The sequence below is a fragment of the Drosophila guanche genome, unplaced genomic scaffold (assembly GCF_900245975.1).
Source record: "Drosophila guanche unplaced genomic scaffold, DGUA_6, whole genome shotgun sequence".
Lineage (NCBI taxonomy): Eukaryota > Metazoa > Arthropoda > Insecta > Diptera > Drosophilidae > Drosophila > Drosophila guanche.
The window spans coordinates 3660735-3674961 of record NW_022995755.1 but is presented as its reverse complement, the minus strand read 5'-3'; the positions used below and the strand labels follow the sequence as shown (position 1 = coordinate 3674961).

Sequence of the window (14227 nt, the reverse complement as noted above, 5' to 3'; positions counted from 1 at the left end):
AATTGACACCTGGGCCGGGTGAGAACATGAGTGTGACCGCGGAGCTATCAATGAAAGACGCGGTCTGCCCCTTATAAATATATCAAAATACAGCAATCTATTTCTTTTAAATACCGTAAATATCCTAATCCTAAATCATTTTTCTCGATTTTGATGTTCTTTCTGATATTATCAGCTTGCAAAGACTTTTAACACTGAAACAATAATTTAAACCGATTGAAGAATCAATTGGGCTATTATAAATACTTATTTTTATTGGATTGTATACCTTTTGACCTTATATTTTACAAAGTTGTATTTGAATTTTTCAAATGATCGTCAGGGAATCCTTTCCTGGTCAGCGAAATTCTTTCCTGCACCTAAACGGTCAGGAAAATTAACTCATTTTCCTCGATTTTGATCTTCTGTTTAATATAACCAGTTGCTTAGGACTTTCAGCTGTAAAACTGTAATTATATCCAATTTTTTAATATTTTTTCCACAATATTCGTTGGCTTTCAGGTATTTATTATATTATTATTGTCTGCAAAAATAAGGTTCAAACTCAAAAGGACTGCAACCATGCTAATATCGCATTCGGTATTTTGTTAAATTTACTGAATCTGCGGTCACTCTGCGGACAGCCTTAATGTACTTATCGATGTAAAATGCAATTATTAATGTAAATATCAATGTAAAAATGTAACTCTGCTAACGTTTTCTCAAAATTCAAAGTACATATAAAATATACTTATACGAATGTAAGTTTGTTTTTCAGTTCTGGCTCAATAGATACATCAAAATTTATTTAGTTTGTGATGTAAATGTTGCAATAAATGTTTGAGAGATGCCTTTATTGTGAGTTTCAATCATTTACAACACTAATCCTAACGATTCCGTTACTTGCTATTTTGATTAAAGCCCAATGATGTGGTGCAGTCACACACTTGAAATGAATATCAAGCCAAACACGCAAACACACTCATACAATAATAAATACTTTTTGATCTTCAGATCTGTATTGCTAAGTACACTCATAAAATCAAGTGTGCGAAAATCTGCTCTTGAGCCCCACTTGACGTATTCAACCAGTTGCGACTCGCAGTTTATACAAACATACAACACGTACGCAGGGGGACTATAAAACTTAAGGACTTAACAATAATAAATACGGATACTTAAGCTCAAGTAGCGAAACAGAATCTGCATAAAGTGGCTGCGAACAAACAACTAAACTAAAAGAACAACAATGAAGGGGAAGATGAATACACACAAGCATACAAACATACATACATGTATATGTACATACATATACTGATGTAAGTGTCTGTGAAAGAGACAGCAATCAAAGCTGAGGACACATATCCTTAAGAAAGAAAGAGAGAGAGAGGGAGAGTGAGTCGACTAACTGTCCTCCTATATAAGTCTTTCCAAAACTATTTACTGTCTCTATGTTGAATCATGCTGAACTTTAAGAACTTTGACCCCATCAGCCATGTGGATCACAATGTGGAGCCACTGTTTCAAGAACAAATTCTCTGCCATCACATCCAGTGGCTGCCTGCCTGATACTGCTGTTGCCGGGAGAGCCGCCTCTCCAGTGAGAGTGAATCCCAATGAAACGTGCACATGCTCGGCTGTGATTGGTTCCCCTGGCAGCCATTTTTCCATCCGACAACGCTACACGCCTCGCTTATGGCCCGGGGTGGGTATCTGTACTGTACATGTGTGTGTGTGTGCAGTTCGTTCTCTTTCAGTCCAAGAAGAACCGAGCATCGAGCATCGAGCTGACAAATCGCCGACACGGTCGAGTGCGTGCGCATCGGAACAGTTACGGCAACGACAACGACATTCAGTTCCAATACGTCTGCAAGGGGTGCGGATGCATGCCGCCACATACTCATCCTCATCCTCAACCTCAACTATTCGAATCGGCTATTCGAGTCCTACCCACACCATCGCGCTCTCCATATCGCAGTCGCAGTGGCAGTCGCAATCCATTCAAGTGTCGCAAGTTCAAGTGCAGTTTGGCAAATTGTTGTATTTATTCTAAATTGAAAGTGCCAGCTCAAGTGCCCAAAGTGAAGGAAACTCGAAAATGTTGCAACATCATCAGCAGCAAGCACAGGTGCCACAATCCGGCGGCTATTACGACTACAATCAGTCCCCCAGTCCGGGCAGTCTCACCAATGCGGATGCCCTCAACACCACACCATTTTCAGTCAAGGATATATTGAATATGGTCAATCAAACGGAGGCTTACGAAGGTGCCTACGGACATCTAGATAGGTAAGCTTATGCTTAAGATTTGTGAAGAATTCATGAAAATATTCATAAATTTATAGTCGAATTTAGGGATTTCTTTAATAATAATACCATCACGGAAACACCTTTCTTGTCCGATCCCTTAAAGAAAAATGTTCCTTATTATCACTCAAACATCTACCTGTCAGCAACTACTTTCAAAGACAAAACCAGTTCCCATTTTTCCATTGCCCTTTCCCATGCATTTTTTGCATTTTATTTATTTATTTATATTTAGTAAGGCTCCATTGGAAAATTAATTTCCAGCAATTTTCGTTTGAAAGATAATGTTTTGATAACCTTCTGTCGAGACGGAGACTCGGCAGAAGAAATCCTATGAAAACACATTGGAAGCATGAATTGCAAATAGGATCTAGGGTCCCGCACCGCACACATATTCGTAGAGAGCCAAGGAGCAGGAGTTTCGCTTTGACAAATCATCGTTATTTGTACAAGAGGCAAGACCTCTCTCTCTCACTCTCTCTCTCTCTCTGTCGAAGCCCAAGACGCATCCACACACATACACTCACAAAAGTAGTAACAATAGGAAAAACAAGGTCCGAGGTCCGAGGCCCGGGTCTGCTGTCCGACTGCCTGAAGCCGCTCGGAGTGTGGTCGTAGGGGCTGGCCAACATATGTGATTCGCATGTGTGTCCGGTGCGGGGCGTCCTTAATTCTGATGAGCCATGAAATGATGTCACCAAGGGTCCTGTCGCGACAGCAGGAAGTACGCAAATGGTCCAGCAGCAAGCTCTTGCTGTGTCCGGTGTGATGCAACATGTGGCAGCCATAGCCAGAGCCGAAACTAACTCTCCATCTCTCCCTCTGCTCTCTCTCACTGGTAGTGCCGCTGCAGCTTCGGCGCTCTATGGCGCCGGCGATTACCAGCAGCATCTTCACCAGCATCCGCATCCGCATCCGCATCAGTACCAGCACCAGCAACAGGAGGTGGCGTCGCAGCAGCAGCAACTGCATCATCATCTGGTTGAGCATCAGGAGGATGCCACGACATCGTCGTCGCTGTCGCCACTACTGCCACCCCCGCCCCACGGCCACCATCAGCTGTACGGTGGGTATCAGGACTATGGCATGCCCGCCCACATGTTCCAGCATCATCATGGACATCCGCATCAGAGCTTTCAGCCCGCTGCCTCGGCCTACAACATGTCCGCCACGCAATTCTATGCCGGAGCCACGGCCACGTCCTATCAAAGTCCCGCCACATACAACTACAACTATGCAGGGTCCGTGGATGCTGCCGCCTATGTGCAGCCGCCGTCAGCATCAGCAGCGGCAGCAGTCAGCATTAAGAGCGAGTACATACCCACACCGTATGTGACGCCCTCACCCACACTGGACCTGAACAGCTCCGCCGAGGTGGAGAGCCTTACGCCGGCGCAGAAACTCTGCGGCAATCCGCTGAGTCAGAGACTCCTCGAGACGGTCAGCAACTCGGCATCGCTGCGTAGCATTCACAGCACGGATGAGGGTGCCAAGCGAAGTAAGTAGGAGGGAAACCTCAGCTTTAACCTGTTCTGGAAGCTAATTATTTTGTGAACCCACAGAGGACAACGGCCAGGTGACCTCTTCGCGTTCCGAGCTGCGCAAGAACAGTGCCAGTGGCAGCAACCACAGCAGCATAAATAGCAATGGATCCACGAAGCCACGCATGAAACGCAAGCCACGCGTGCTCTTCTCGCAGGCGCAGGTCCTTGAGCTGGAGTGCCGCTTTCGGCTGAAAAAGTATCTAACAGGTTCGGAGCGTGAGATAATTGCCCAGAAGCTGAATCTGTCGGCCACGCAGGTGAAGATTTGGTTCCAGAATCGTCGCTACAAGTCGAAGCGTGGCGACATCGATTGCGAGGGCATTGCCAAGCATCTGAAGCTCAAAGCAGAGCCACTGCACTCGCCCACATCGCTGCCACCGCCCATGAGCAGTCACATGATGTGGCCACCCACAGTACAGCACTCCCAGCAGCAACATCAGCAGCAGCAACAACAGCAGCAACAGTTGCAACATCTGCAGTAGCTGAGGGACAGGCAGAGTTGGGTTGAAGTTTTTTAATTTATTGCAGAATCTATATGTTGTAGCCTAAAGAAAATGCCTCATAGCTCTAGTACCTTGTTTTATGTATATATATCGGACAATAAATAAAGTTTAAGAGAAACTATTCCAATGGTTTAATTCAAAGGAAACTTCAGCTGGAAGAGCGGGTACTCTGGGTACTCCAATCACTTTCTTCTTGGTTTCCTCTGCTGTCACATAAAACATTAGGTCTGCGCTCCCCTGTGCTCCCGGGAGTTCCTCGTATTTATATCTTTATATGAACAGCTTTCCATCGGATCAGCCAGTCAATCCATCGGGTATCCGTCGATCCATTAGGCACCGCATCTGCGTATAATTGTTGCCCGATCGCCGCATAAATCAATTTTATCGAAAAGAACGATCAGTTTTGTTTTATGAAAAAATTCAAAAAGGAAAACAAAACAATTTCCGTTTTAATTCTGTAAATGTTTTTCCCTTTTCTACTTTTGGCATGGCCAAAGGGGTGCTCGGGGGTGCTCGGGGGTGCCCGGGAGCCCGGGTGTCCGGGTGCGTCGGCGGCAGGCACTACAAAGGTTGCATTTATGAATCGTTTAAGTGGCAAGCAATGCAACTGTAAAATGTTTTCCTATACATCCAAAAGATACTGTTGAATGCAGGGCACAGAAGAACTCCTCAGCATTTTATGACAGCCAGCGGGGCAAAGGCTAATATTTCATGGAGTGAGTTTTGATGGTGTCTTGGGGCCACAGAAACAGCCACTGGCATGCCACAGAGCTGTAGTTTCCCCTGTGTTGTGGCATATCAATTACTCCACAAACACATGCCACAGAGAGATTGAGGATGATGCTTGGGGTGAGTGGGTGAGCCACAGGCCACAGGCCACAGGCCAGACCAACAAGTGCAGCTGATCACACTTTTCGGAGGGGAGTGCACACGGCCCGAGGGGTTTGAGTTTCAGTCTTTCTGACAGCCAGAGCTTCTGGGGTTAACTCTTGTTTATCCGTGGTGGGGTTGAGTGTCAATCACAGTGATCAAGCATTAGATATTCCGACAGTAGTCGTTTGAGGAGTAGAATTAGGCTCCCAAAAGGGACCGAGGGAGTTGGTCGTGGAGTGGCAAACAAAACGCCTACAAGGCCAGCCTTGGCTAGTCCCAGGATAATGCATGTCAAGTGCTGCTAAACATTGCCTAATGGACCACACTGACCAGGCTCTGGTCGAAGGAAATCGGAATCTGCGAGCCCGAAACAATTAAGGTTTCGTCTTACAATGTCGGCGGCAATGTTGCGGCGACGCGTCGTGTGCTCCTCCTGCATTGAGTCGATGGTCTGGAGTCTAGACCAGCGACGGGCGAACTCAAGTGGGGAAATTTGTCATTCCCATATATCACGCAAAGGATCGGGTCGTTCGACGATAAGCAGGTCAGGATAAACCCCGATGTTGGAGTATGTACATACGCTGCTCGCATTGTAGCGCCGTTTAATTCATGTCCCGTCAAAGGATCAAAGACGACACAAGCCGCTCTTGAAGTCGCAGCTGGGAAGGGATCCCATCCCTTGCCATTCCATTCCATTCCATTCCATTTCTCCGACTCCAATCGATGGCTGCTCTTCATTGCTTTCACTGTCATCATTTGCATTTCCTCCTGGCACTGGCTACGTGCCAAGCCGCCAAAGTGAGAGTAAGGTAAGCAAATTAAGATTTATTAACAACAATAAATAAACAATATGCAAGAACGCAACAAAAGCAACAATTGGGGCTCCCAAACGATTTCCCATTTCCGCACCCTTTGAATGTTGCCGCTCCGCCCTGCGACGATTGCGTAATTTTTCTTCAATATTCTTTCTACTTTCACTCCCGACATCCACAGCCAGATCCACAGCCAGCCGCTGTCAAGTGGATGTTGGCTGCGGTTGTGCCTCTGGCCTGTGGCAGTTTCTCCATTAAAGCCTTTGACATTTTATCAAAATATCCATCGAGTCATTGTTATACATTTCCATTTGATGTGCGCCCCGCCATAAAAATTGCGATCTCGTTTTACATTTACCCACCCCCAGCCCCACACTCGTCTGTTTGTTTCTGTTTTATATCCATCAGTTTATGGCCTTTGTGTGGCTTTCAAGTGGAAAATTGTGACAATTATATTCAAATTAATTGAGTAATTGCCTTTTCGGAATCCGAGCGGCGGCATTTTCGAGCGCTTGATTTATGGCGTGTGGAAAACAGCACTCAAGGAACCGAATCCGCGCATAGCCAATAATCCCATGGCGTTGATATCGCTTTTGCTTGTGGCTTGTGGCTAATGAAATTCGAGTTCCATCCGCTCTCAACCGAAACATCCTGATCTACTTAGGGCCTACCTGTAAACAACAATCTCGAGCATCGGTTGCTACTCATAGATTCTGCACCTTCGAATGCCGGGTGGCTTTGTGTAGGAAATGTAATTGATTTCCTGGGTAAATTCCACCTCCTTGGACTTGTACGATTTATAAGTAATTAAATAGAAATTCATAGAATGGAACTGTGTTCACATGTGTGTTATCTCTTACTATCTATAATTATTCACTCGCTAATTATTTCCATAGATAAAATCTAATCAGGAATGAGCATGTAATGTATAATGTGTTAGAAAAACAATTTCACTGGCTATAAAAGCCACACCATTCCCCGGGTTAAGCCATTCGCGAAGTAAAGCCAAGATGTGTCGTAAACAGTTGGTGCCACTCTGCCAGATCCTGGTGCTGCTGAAAGTCCTTAGCTTTTCAATGGCAGTCCTTTATGAATTTGTTATGGAGGAAGAGGAAATATTCAGCGAGTGCATGGATAAGCCTAAAGGATATCTCAACATGGATGGATTTATGGACTTATCCTCCCTGTCCATGGAAATGGTTGAGGAGGGAATAATAGTGGAAGGAAATGCGACTTCTGTGTGGAAGGTCCATCCCACAGATAAACTTAGGGTGACAGCTCAAGAAAACTTTTAGTCGGGGAAACTTTTCCTAAATTGTTTTACTTTATCTTAACTTAGAGTGCTATAACCTTGTTATATTATGATCGCGGAACTTGGCAGCAAACCATTCTCAGTATGGCGGTGGACGACTTCTGCAAGATCATGTACCAAGAAAATCAACTTTGGTTCAAGTATTATACCGGGCACGTGACCAACATCGAAGTGCGGGACAAATGTCTCACCCTGGGTGTAAGGACAGTTTCCAAAGGAAAATTTATTTCAAATTTTAGGCTTATTTTCCATTTTCATTTCAGACCACGCAGATTTTAGAAAGGTATACCCTAAAGCTGGAGTTCGGTTTGGATGTGCCACTAAGATCTGGACGCTACAGGATCGTATTTCAATTGGTTTCGATAGATCGGAATGGTGTAAGGCGCAAAAATGGCGTTTGCTTTGAAATTAGAGGCGATATACATAAGGCGCAGTGAAATCTTGACATGTTCTCAAATTTCAATCTTCCCTATATTAAATATCAACTGGGTTTCAGGCTCTTAAAATATTTGGAAAACTTTTTGTAAACTTTGTAGCTCTTCGAAATATATGTATGAACATATGTACATGCCTAAAATGCTCTTGTAGCGTCATCTGTTGGTATTACATTTCCAAAGGAACATTCTACATGGCTAATACCGCCACCTAGTGCTTGTTTCTCTTATTGTCTCATGGCGGCGCCAGCATCACAACATATTTTATTTTTACAAGCTACACATAAATGTGTATAAGAGTTTTGGCGTGGTGCTGAGAATTTGTTTGAATACTTTGTGGTCTGGACCGACAAAACGGGAAACTCTTCACGGGCTACATTGACATCTAGTGCTCGTTATTCGCATTTTCTCATTGCGGCGCCACTATCACTATAATTTGTATTTTTACATGCTACATTTATATAAGAGTTTTGCCGGTGGGTTGAGAATATTTTGAATATTTCGTGTTCTATACCGACAACTTTCTTTTAAAGAAGAAAATATTTGAATGTTAACTATTAAAAGGTGCTATAACTAACTTTTCTATTTTCCTAGATATCTGGAGCCAGATAAAACCTATATGGTACCATGGTCCATAGTCGACTTCACCCAATCCCAACATAACTTTAATTGGCTACTTTAAAACTAGCAACCAATGAGAAACCAAAAATCAATAAAAACATTGATTGAATACTTAGAAAGCACTTGTCCAAACTCAGCAAAGCATCGAAATACCTCAGCCGGATCGGGTTTCGCTGCACTGAATATGAATGATAATGAACAGCAGGGCAGAGCAAACAGTTGAAGTGGTTTTTGATAAACCATTAAATCGAATTTAATACCACTAGAACAACAAACCAGTGGACGAGGAGAGGGTCACTGGGGTGGCAGACATTTCGAAATCAAACAAGAAACTCTCGGATTTAATTGAAAACGCCAATTCATCATGGACAGAGAGGGGAAGGACTCTCTCCCCCATTTATGTAATTGAATACCTGCGACATTCATGGGTAATCACATCAACAATCATAGCAACCAACAGAATTACATAGTCGAATGTATGTCTGAGATCTGAGAACCCTCGCCGGAAAAGGACGCGTGCGCCAGCCACAAGCATCATTATATACTAATTACTCGAGTATTATTGAAACCCATTCAGCTGAAAATGTATAACGAGTGGCAGTTCCCGGTCCATTCCTACCGCACTTGGTGCACACTCGAATTGGTTACGTTACTCAAATCTGACCGCAAAAAAACGCCAAGCTCTCTCTCTCTCTCTCTCTCTGTCCCCTTGGCTTTGCCCCGAAGCCATCTCTATTGTTGGCTTGACTTCGGCATTAAGAGCCACTGAATTGGCAATAAAAAGATTATAGCCCGAAGGTGTGAAGTGTAGCAGAGAGAAGCGCTCCAGGTTAGGGTAGCGGACGTAGAACCGACTGCACACAGACCAAACACCCCCATGGCGAACATGTGTTTGGGTCCATTGTTTCCCGTTCCCAGCATCGCATCGCCGCGCTCTCGTTCCGAGTGAGAGTGGATGGATGAGTGAGTGAATGAGTGTGCTCGGATGAGTGTGCGCAGCCATATTGTGGCCCTGAGCAGACATCCAATCAGCGGCCCCGCAGAGCTCTTGCACATTCGAAGCAGCCAATTGAAAACCAGATTTCGATGGACTAACACTTGTGGAGGGAAGAGATGTCTTAGGATTTACATTTTATTTCTACGGGTATCTTAATGAAGGATATTTACAGATAAAGCATAATTTCTCTGAAATTTCTACTACGATTTGGATCTCAAATAAACTCCAAGAAACTCCAAGACCTCTTGCAGTTTCTCCCTCACATTCATATTCAAATTTCTATTTTAAGATCCATCAAATGTTCGATTTTTCTTTGTTTAAATTTCAAAGGAAATCCATTACCTAACTAACCTACTTATTCCCATTTTCCCCTGCCGTGTCAGAGTTTTTCCAAATTATACCCAAACCAAACAAATGTGTAGCCCAAACAAATCAAAACCCAATGTGAAGTTCACTTGACATCACTTCTGGGGGTACCTCTGGCATCTATCCCATAGCAATGAGAAGAACAGTTAGCAATGCTATAAACAATACTCGTCAACGTAAACAGGATGCATGCACTCCCGAACGAAACGTAAGGTCGCGTAATGCAACCATTTAACGACACATTTTGTTTGGGCACTTGAGAGGAACTCAAATAATGCTCTTCCTTGCCTGAGCGTCCCATCAACCAATGGGCGGCGACGGGCACGAACGGCATATCCAAATCCACCACCAGAGTGTGTTTGAATCCACTTGAGGCGTGAGGCGGCGTGTATTTCCACTCCGTGAAACCGAGTGATTCTCTTGCCAGGGATTGCTATTTAAAGAATGCACGGAGCGGCCAATTCGAGCACATTCGTAGCGCAGCCTTCGAGACGTGAACACGAACAAATCCCGCACCGAATCGGTACGAGCCACAAAGAGATCCGATCCGGAGTGAACAAGTGTAAAAAAGTGCCACAGAATGTTGAATATGGAAAGTGCAAGTGTCGGTGCCTCCATGGCGGGTCTGAGCAAAACGCTGACAACGCCCTTCTCCATCAATGATATACTGACGCGCCACAATCCAGATAAGCATCGCGTGTCCAGCATGGACTCCGAACCAGAGGCAGACATCAGCGGCAAGAGTCGCAGTTCCAAGCAAAACCTGGATCGGGAACGATCCGCATCCAAGTCTCCGCCGCTTTGCTGCCGCGATCTGAGCATCTACAAGCAGGAGCCCAGCATGGCTGCCAATCCCAGCCAGAGACAGGCAAACTACTTGCAGTACTATGCGGCGGCAGCGGCGCTCGACAACAACAATCACCACAATGGACATCACCATCACCAGGCAACTGCCACGGGCTCCAGCGGCGGGGATTACATTCAACGAAAATTGGCCTACTTTGGCAGCACCCTGTCCGCCCCGCTCGACATGCGGCGCTGCACCAGCAACGACTCCGGTAAGTCTGCCCCATTGTTCGCCCCTAATGGAAGCCCCAAATTGTCCATTGTGGCAGCCGTGTGTGCCTGGTGCTAATTTTCCGCCTGCTCCATTCACAGACTGCGACTCGCCGCCGCCACTGAGCAGCTCACCCTCCGCCTCTCCGCTCTCCCACGACGGCAGTGCCCTCAGCCGCAAGAAGCGGTCGCGTGCAGCCTTCAGCCATGCCCAGGTCTTCGAGCTGGAGCGTCGCTTTGCCCAGCAGCGTTACCTCTCCGGACCGGAGCGCAGCGAAATGGCCAAGACTCTGCGCCTGACGGAGACCCAGGTGAAGATCTGGTTCCAGAATCGCCGCTACAAGACCAAACGCAAGCAGATCCAGCAGCACGAGGCCGCCATGCTGGGCGCCACGAAGCGTGTGCCCGTCCAGGTGCTGGTCCGGGAGGATGGCAGCACCACCTACGCCCATATGCCACCCGGTGCAGGCCACGGCCTGGATCCAGCGCTGATCAACATTTATCGGCATCAACTGCAGCTGGCCTACGGCGGATTGCCGCTGCCACAGATGCAGATGCCCTTTCCCTACTTCTACCCGCATCCAAAGGTGCCACAGCCGATTCCACCTCCAAGCCAGCCCTCAAGTTTCGTCAACGGCTCCTCGGCCTCGTCATCGCCAGTGCCAGTGCGTCCTCAGCGCACACCCTGCCCGAGTCCTGGCCAACTGATGGGAATGGAGAGTGGACCGGAGTCCGCGCCGGAGGATGTGGACGAGAACGTGGAGATCGACTAGATGGGAATGGGATCTGGGGGGTTACGTTATTGTGATAGCCGTAGAAGTTGTGTTTTTAGTCTCTATGTGTAACCAATAGATATTCGTGCATGCTCCTGGCATATAGCTTTAGTAGTTCTAAGTTTTAGTTGTATCCGAAAAACGTTATAAATAAAATCGTAAATGAAAATAAGTTTGCAGTTGATTGAAACTTATGGGAAAACTTCAGCAATGAGGAGGTTGGGAAAGGCTTCACTTGAAAACTTTGTTTAACTTTTAGTAAATGTTGGAGAACTTTTTGCATTTACCAACTTAATGGATACATGGGCTATTGATCTGCTAGAAAACATTCAACATAAAGCTCGCAGATGTAAGGATTGAGATTGGAGAAAGATATTTGCCATTTCTATGCCATACTCTCTTCTTTTTATTGTATAATAAATCAAACTGATACCACATGACCTCATTTTGTATCCAGCCTGCAAGGGGTTTCCTGCACTGGCTCTGACTCTCCAGAAATGACAGCGATCAAGCGGCTAGGGACGGGCCTCAAGAAGCGCATCATTGAAGTGGAGTGGCCATGCGTGTGGCCAAAGTCTTGCGAAAAATGACGATGATGATGACCGACTGTGGCAAGCACTCAATGTCGACATAGAAGTGCTTCAATGTGTCAGAAAGGACAGGCACGGAACGGAACGAGCGCCTCGTATGTGACCCACAAACCACTGACTTAAATACGAGTGGGTCGTACAAAGCCTCGATTTCACACACTTTGGCATGCAGTTTTGCAAAAGATCAACCAACGGATGTTACGAGTAGGAAGGGGCACATAGACATGTCCTTAGCAGCACAGTTGGTGGCTGACGACAACAAGGACACAACTCAAGTGCTTGTCGGCGACAAAATTAACGGACCGACGAGGCGATGTTTATAAACAAATAAACAAATAGAATCACATCGGCACAGGCCGATCCTGGCCGGAGCCAGCCAGGACGAATGCATTTCTCAGATCATTGATTTGTATCCACTTGAGAGGCAGCAGGAGCCATTGTCTGGCATGGCAACAATTCTGCTCATCTTACAACTTGCCACCAAGATCAGTTCCTGATCTGCAGCCCATTAAGCACCCTTTACCCCAACCCAGCCGATGGCTTTCTACATGTGCAAGTGGGGCATTGAACGTGCCAACTGCCGGCCCGTGACTGGAAACTGCCAACTGAAAAAACAACCATTCCTTCCCCAATGGCTGATCTCGCGCATTCTTCGTCTGAAAGGCCATTTGACAAATTTGGGACACTAAAACCGATTGACAGTTGTAATTACTTGTGTCAATAAGAGTTTCGGCTGTAGAATGTACTAAAAACTCATGAATGTGTGGATTTTTTAGCTATTCCACTCGCTAAAAATTATCTTGTCATAATTCTGAGGTCGAGCTAACATAATAGACGAATGCTAAAAGCGTTGCACAAACATACTAGATAATAATCTGCTTACAATATTTTTAAAACCTATCACTTTAGTAACTAAATAGAACATTTCTCACTGATTGATGTGACGTTTCCACACATTACTATTGAAAAGCAAAGCTCATTAATTACCAATTAATTACCTCTATTAAGAATCATATAGCAAACAAATCCGGCACAACATCATAGCCATATGGAAATGAAGCTAATAATGGATCGAAGGGTTATCCAATGTAAACACAAATAAATTCTTCAGACCTAAACTTCGCGACTTGAGGGATCCCAAATTCTGTATCAGGCTTCTACCATTATTACTATACAAAGCAGTGTCTTTATTCTGGTTGGAATATATTACAGCACGTATGATTTTTTCCCTATTTTGCTGCCACTTTTCCCTAGACCCACCCCAAGTGAATCACTTTTTCAACCCCGTCTCCAACAGCTTGCTGCTCGCCAGTAAGGAGAGTTATTGAGTGAGTGAATGAGTGAAAATGAGTAGGAACTCTCTATGTGGGAGTCTCATTTTTATGGCACGCTTCAGATTTCGTACTAACTGAAGGGTTGACGGCGCATCCACACTGCATGTGGTCTGTGGGAGAACTCTGTACTATCTCTTGTTCGTCCTGCTCCCAGCGGCTTTGCCACTAATTTGTTTATATTGCCCCGGATTGCGCCTCTGGATTTGTTTATGCAACCTTTTTTATGACACACATATGTATGTAGAATGTACATGGCTGTATTGCCTGGCTGCTGGGAGTGCACGGAATGTCAGCTACTTGACGGCAATCCTTTTAAAAGGGGCCGCCCTTGCGCTGGTGTTTGCCTTGTAATTAATATGGAAATTAGTCACGGTGGCAGCCACGGCAGGGACGGGGGCAGGCAAGTGGCGTATGCGCAATCTTTGAACTGCAATTAGTCGACGCCTTTGGCCTGTCACTGGACCTACTCCGGAGCAGCGCCTCATCCTATCCGACTGGGACACTGGGTAAACAAAATTTAGCGAATTTTTCGCCATTTGCTTAAACATTTTTGGGGTGGTGTGGGGGCACTGCATTCTTAAGCAGCCACTGGGCCACTGAGAGCGCATTTAATGGCGAATTGTGAAATTCAAAAGCAAATGCAAAAACCATACCCTCCAACCCCTCCAGCGGTCCCCAGACCACCGACCCCGACAGCTTAAAGTGTAAACAAAATGCTCAAAATGT

At 45.6% G+C, this 14227-nt stretch overlaps 3 protein-coding genes across 3 annotated transcripts; all 3 read left to right on the top strand.

Annotated features, from left to right (window-relative positions):
* The first annotated feature begins 1713 nt into the window (after nucleotides 1–1713).
* LOC117589621 (muscle-specific homeobox protein tinman) lies at nucleotides 1714–4451 on the top strand. The gene is made up of 3 exons (XM_034281708.1): nucleotides 1714–2268; nucleotides 3129–3784; nucleotides 3849–4451. Exons 1-3 carry the CDS (start codon nucleotides 2078–2080, stop codon nucleotides 4310–4312), a joined length of 1311 nt encoding a protein of 436 aa, XP_034137599.1. The 5' UTR covers nucleotides 1714–2077; the 3' UTR covers nucleotides 4313–4451.
* Nucleotides 4452–7373: 2922 nt separating this feature from the next.
* Nucleotides 7374–7820, top strand: LOC117589750. The gene is made up of 2 exons (XM_034281930.1): nucleotides 7374–7528; nucleotides 7594–7820. Exons 1-2 carry the CDS (start codon nucleotides 7415–7417, stop codon nucleotides 7765–7767), a joined length of 288 nt encoding a protein of 95 aa, XP_034137821.1. The 5' UTR covers nucleotides 7374–7414; the 3' UTR covers nucleotides 7768–7820.
* Nucleotides 7821–10231: 2411 nt separating this feature from the next.
* LOC117589579 (homeobox protein bagpipe) lies at nucleotides 10232–11749 on the top strand. Its single transcript, XM_034281638.1, has 2 exons — nucleotides 10232–10806; nucleotides 10907–11749. The coding sequence occupies exons 1-2, from the start codon at nucleotides 10329–10331 to the stop codon at nucleotides 11575–11577; spliced, it is 1149 nt and encodes a 382-aa protein (XP_034137529.1). The 5' UTR covers nucleotides 10232–10328; the 3' UTR covers nucleotides 11578–11749.
* Nucleotides 11750–14227: the final 2478 nt, after the last annotated feature.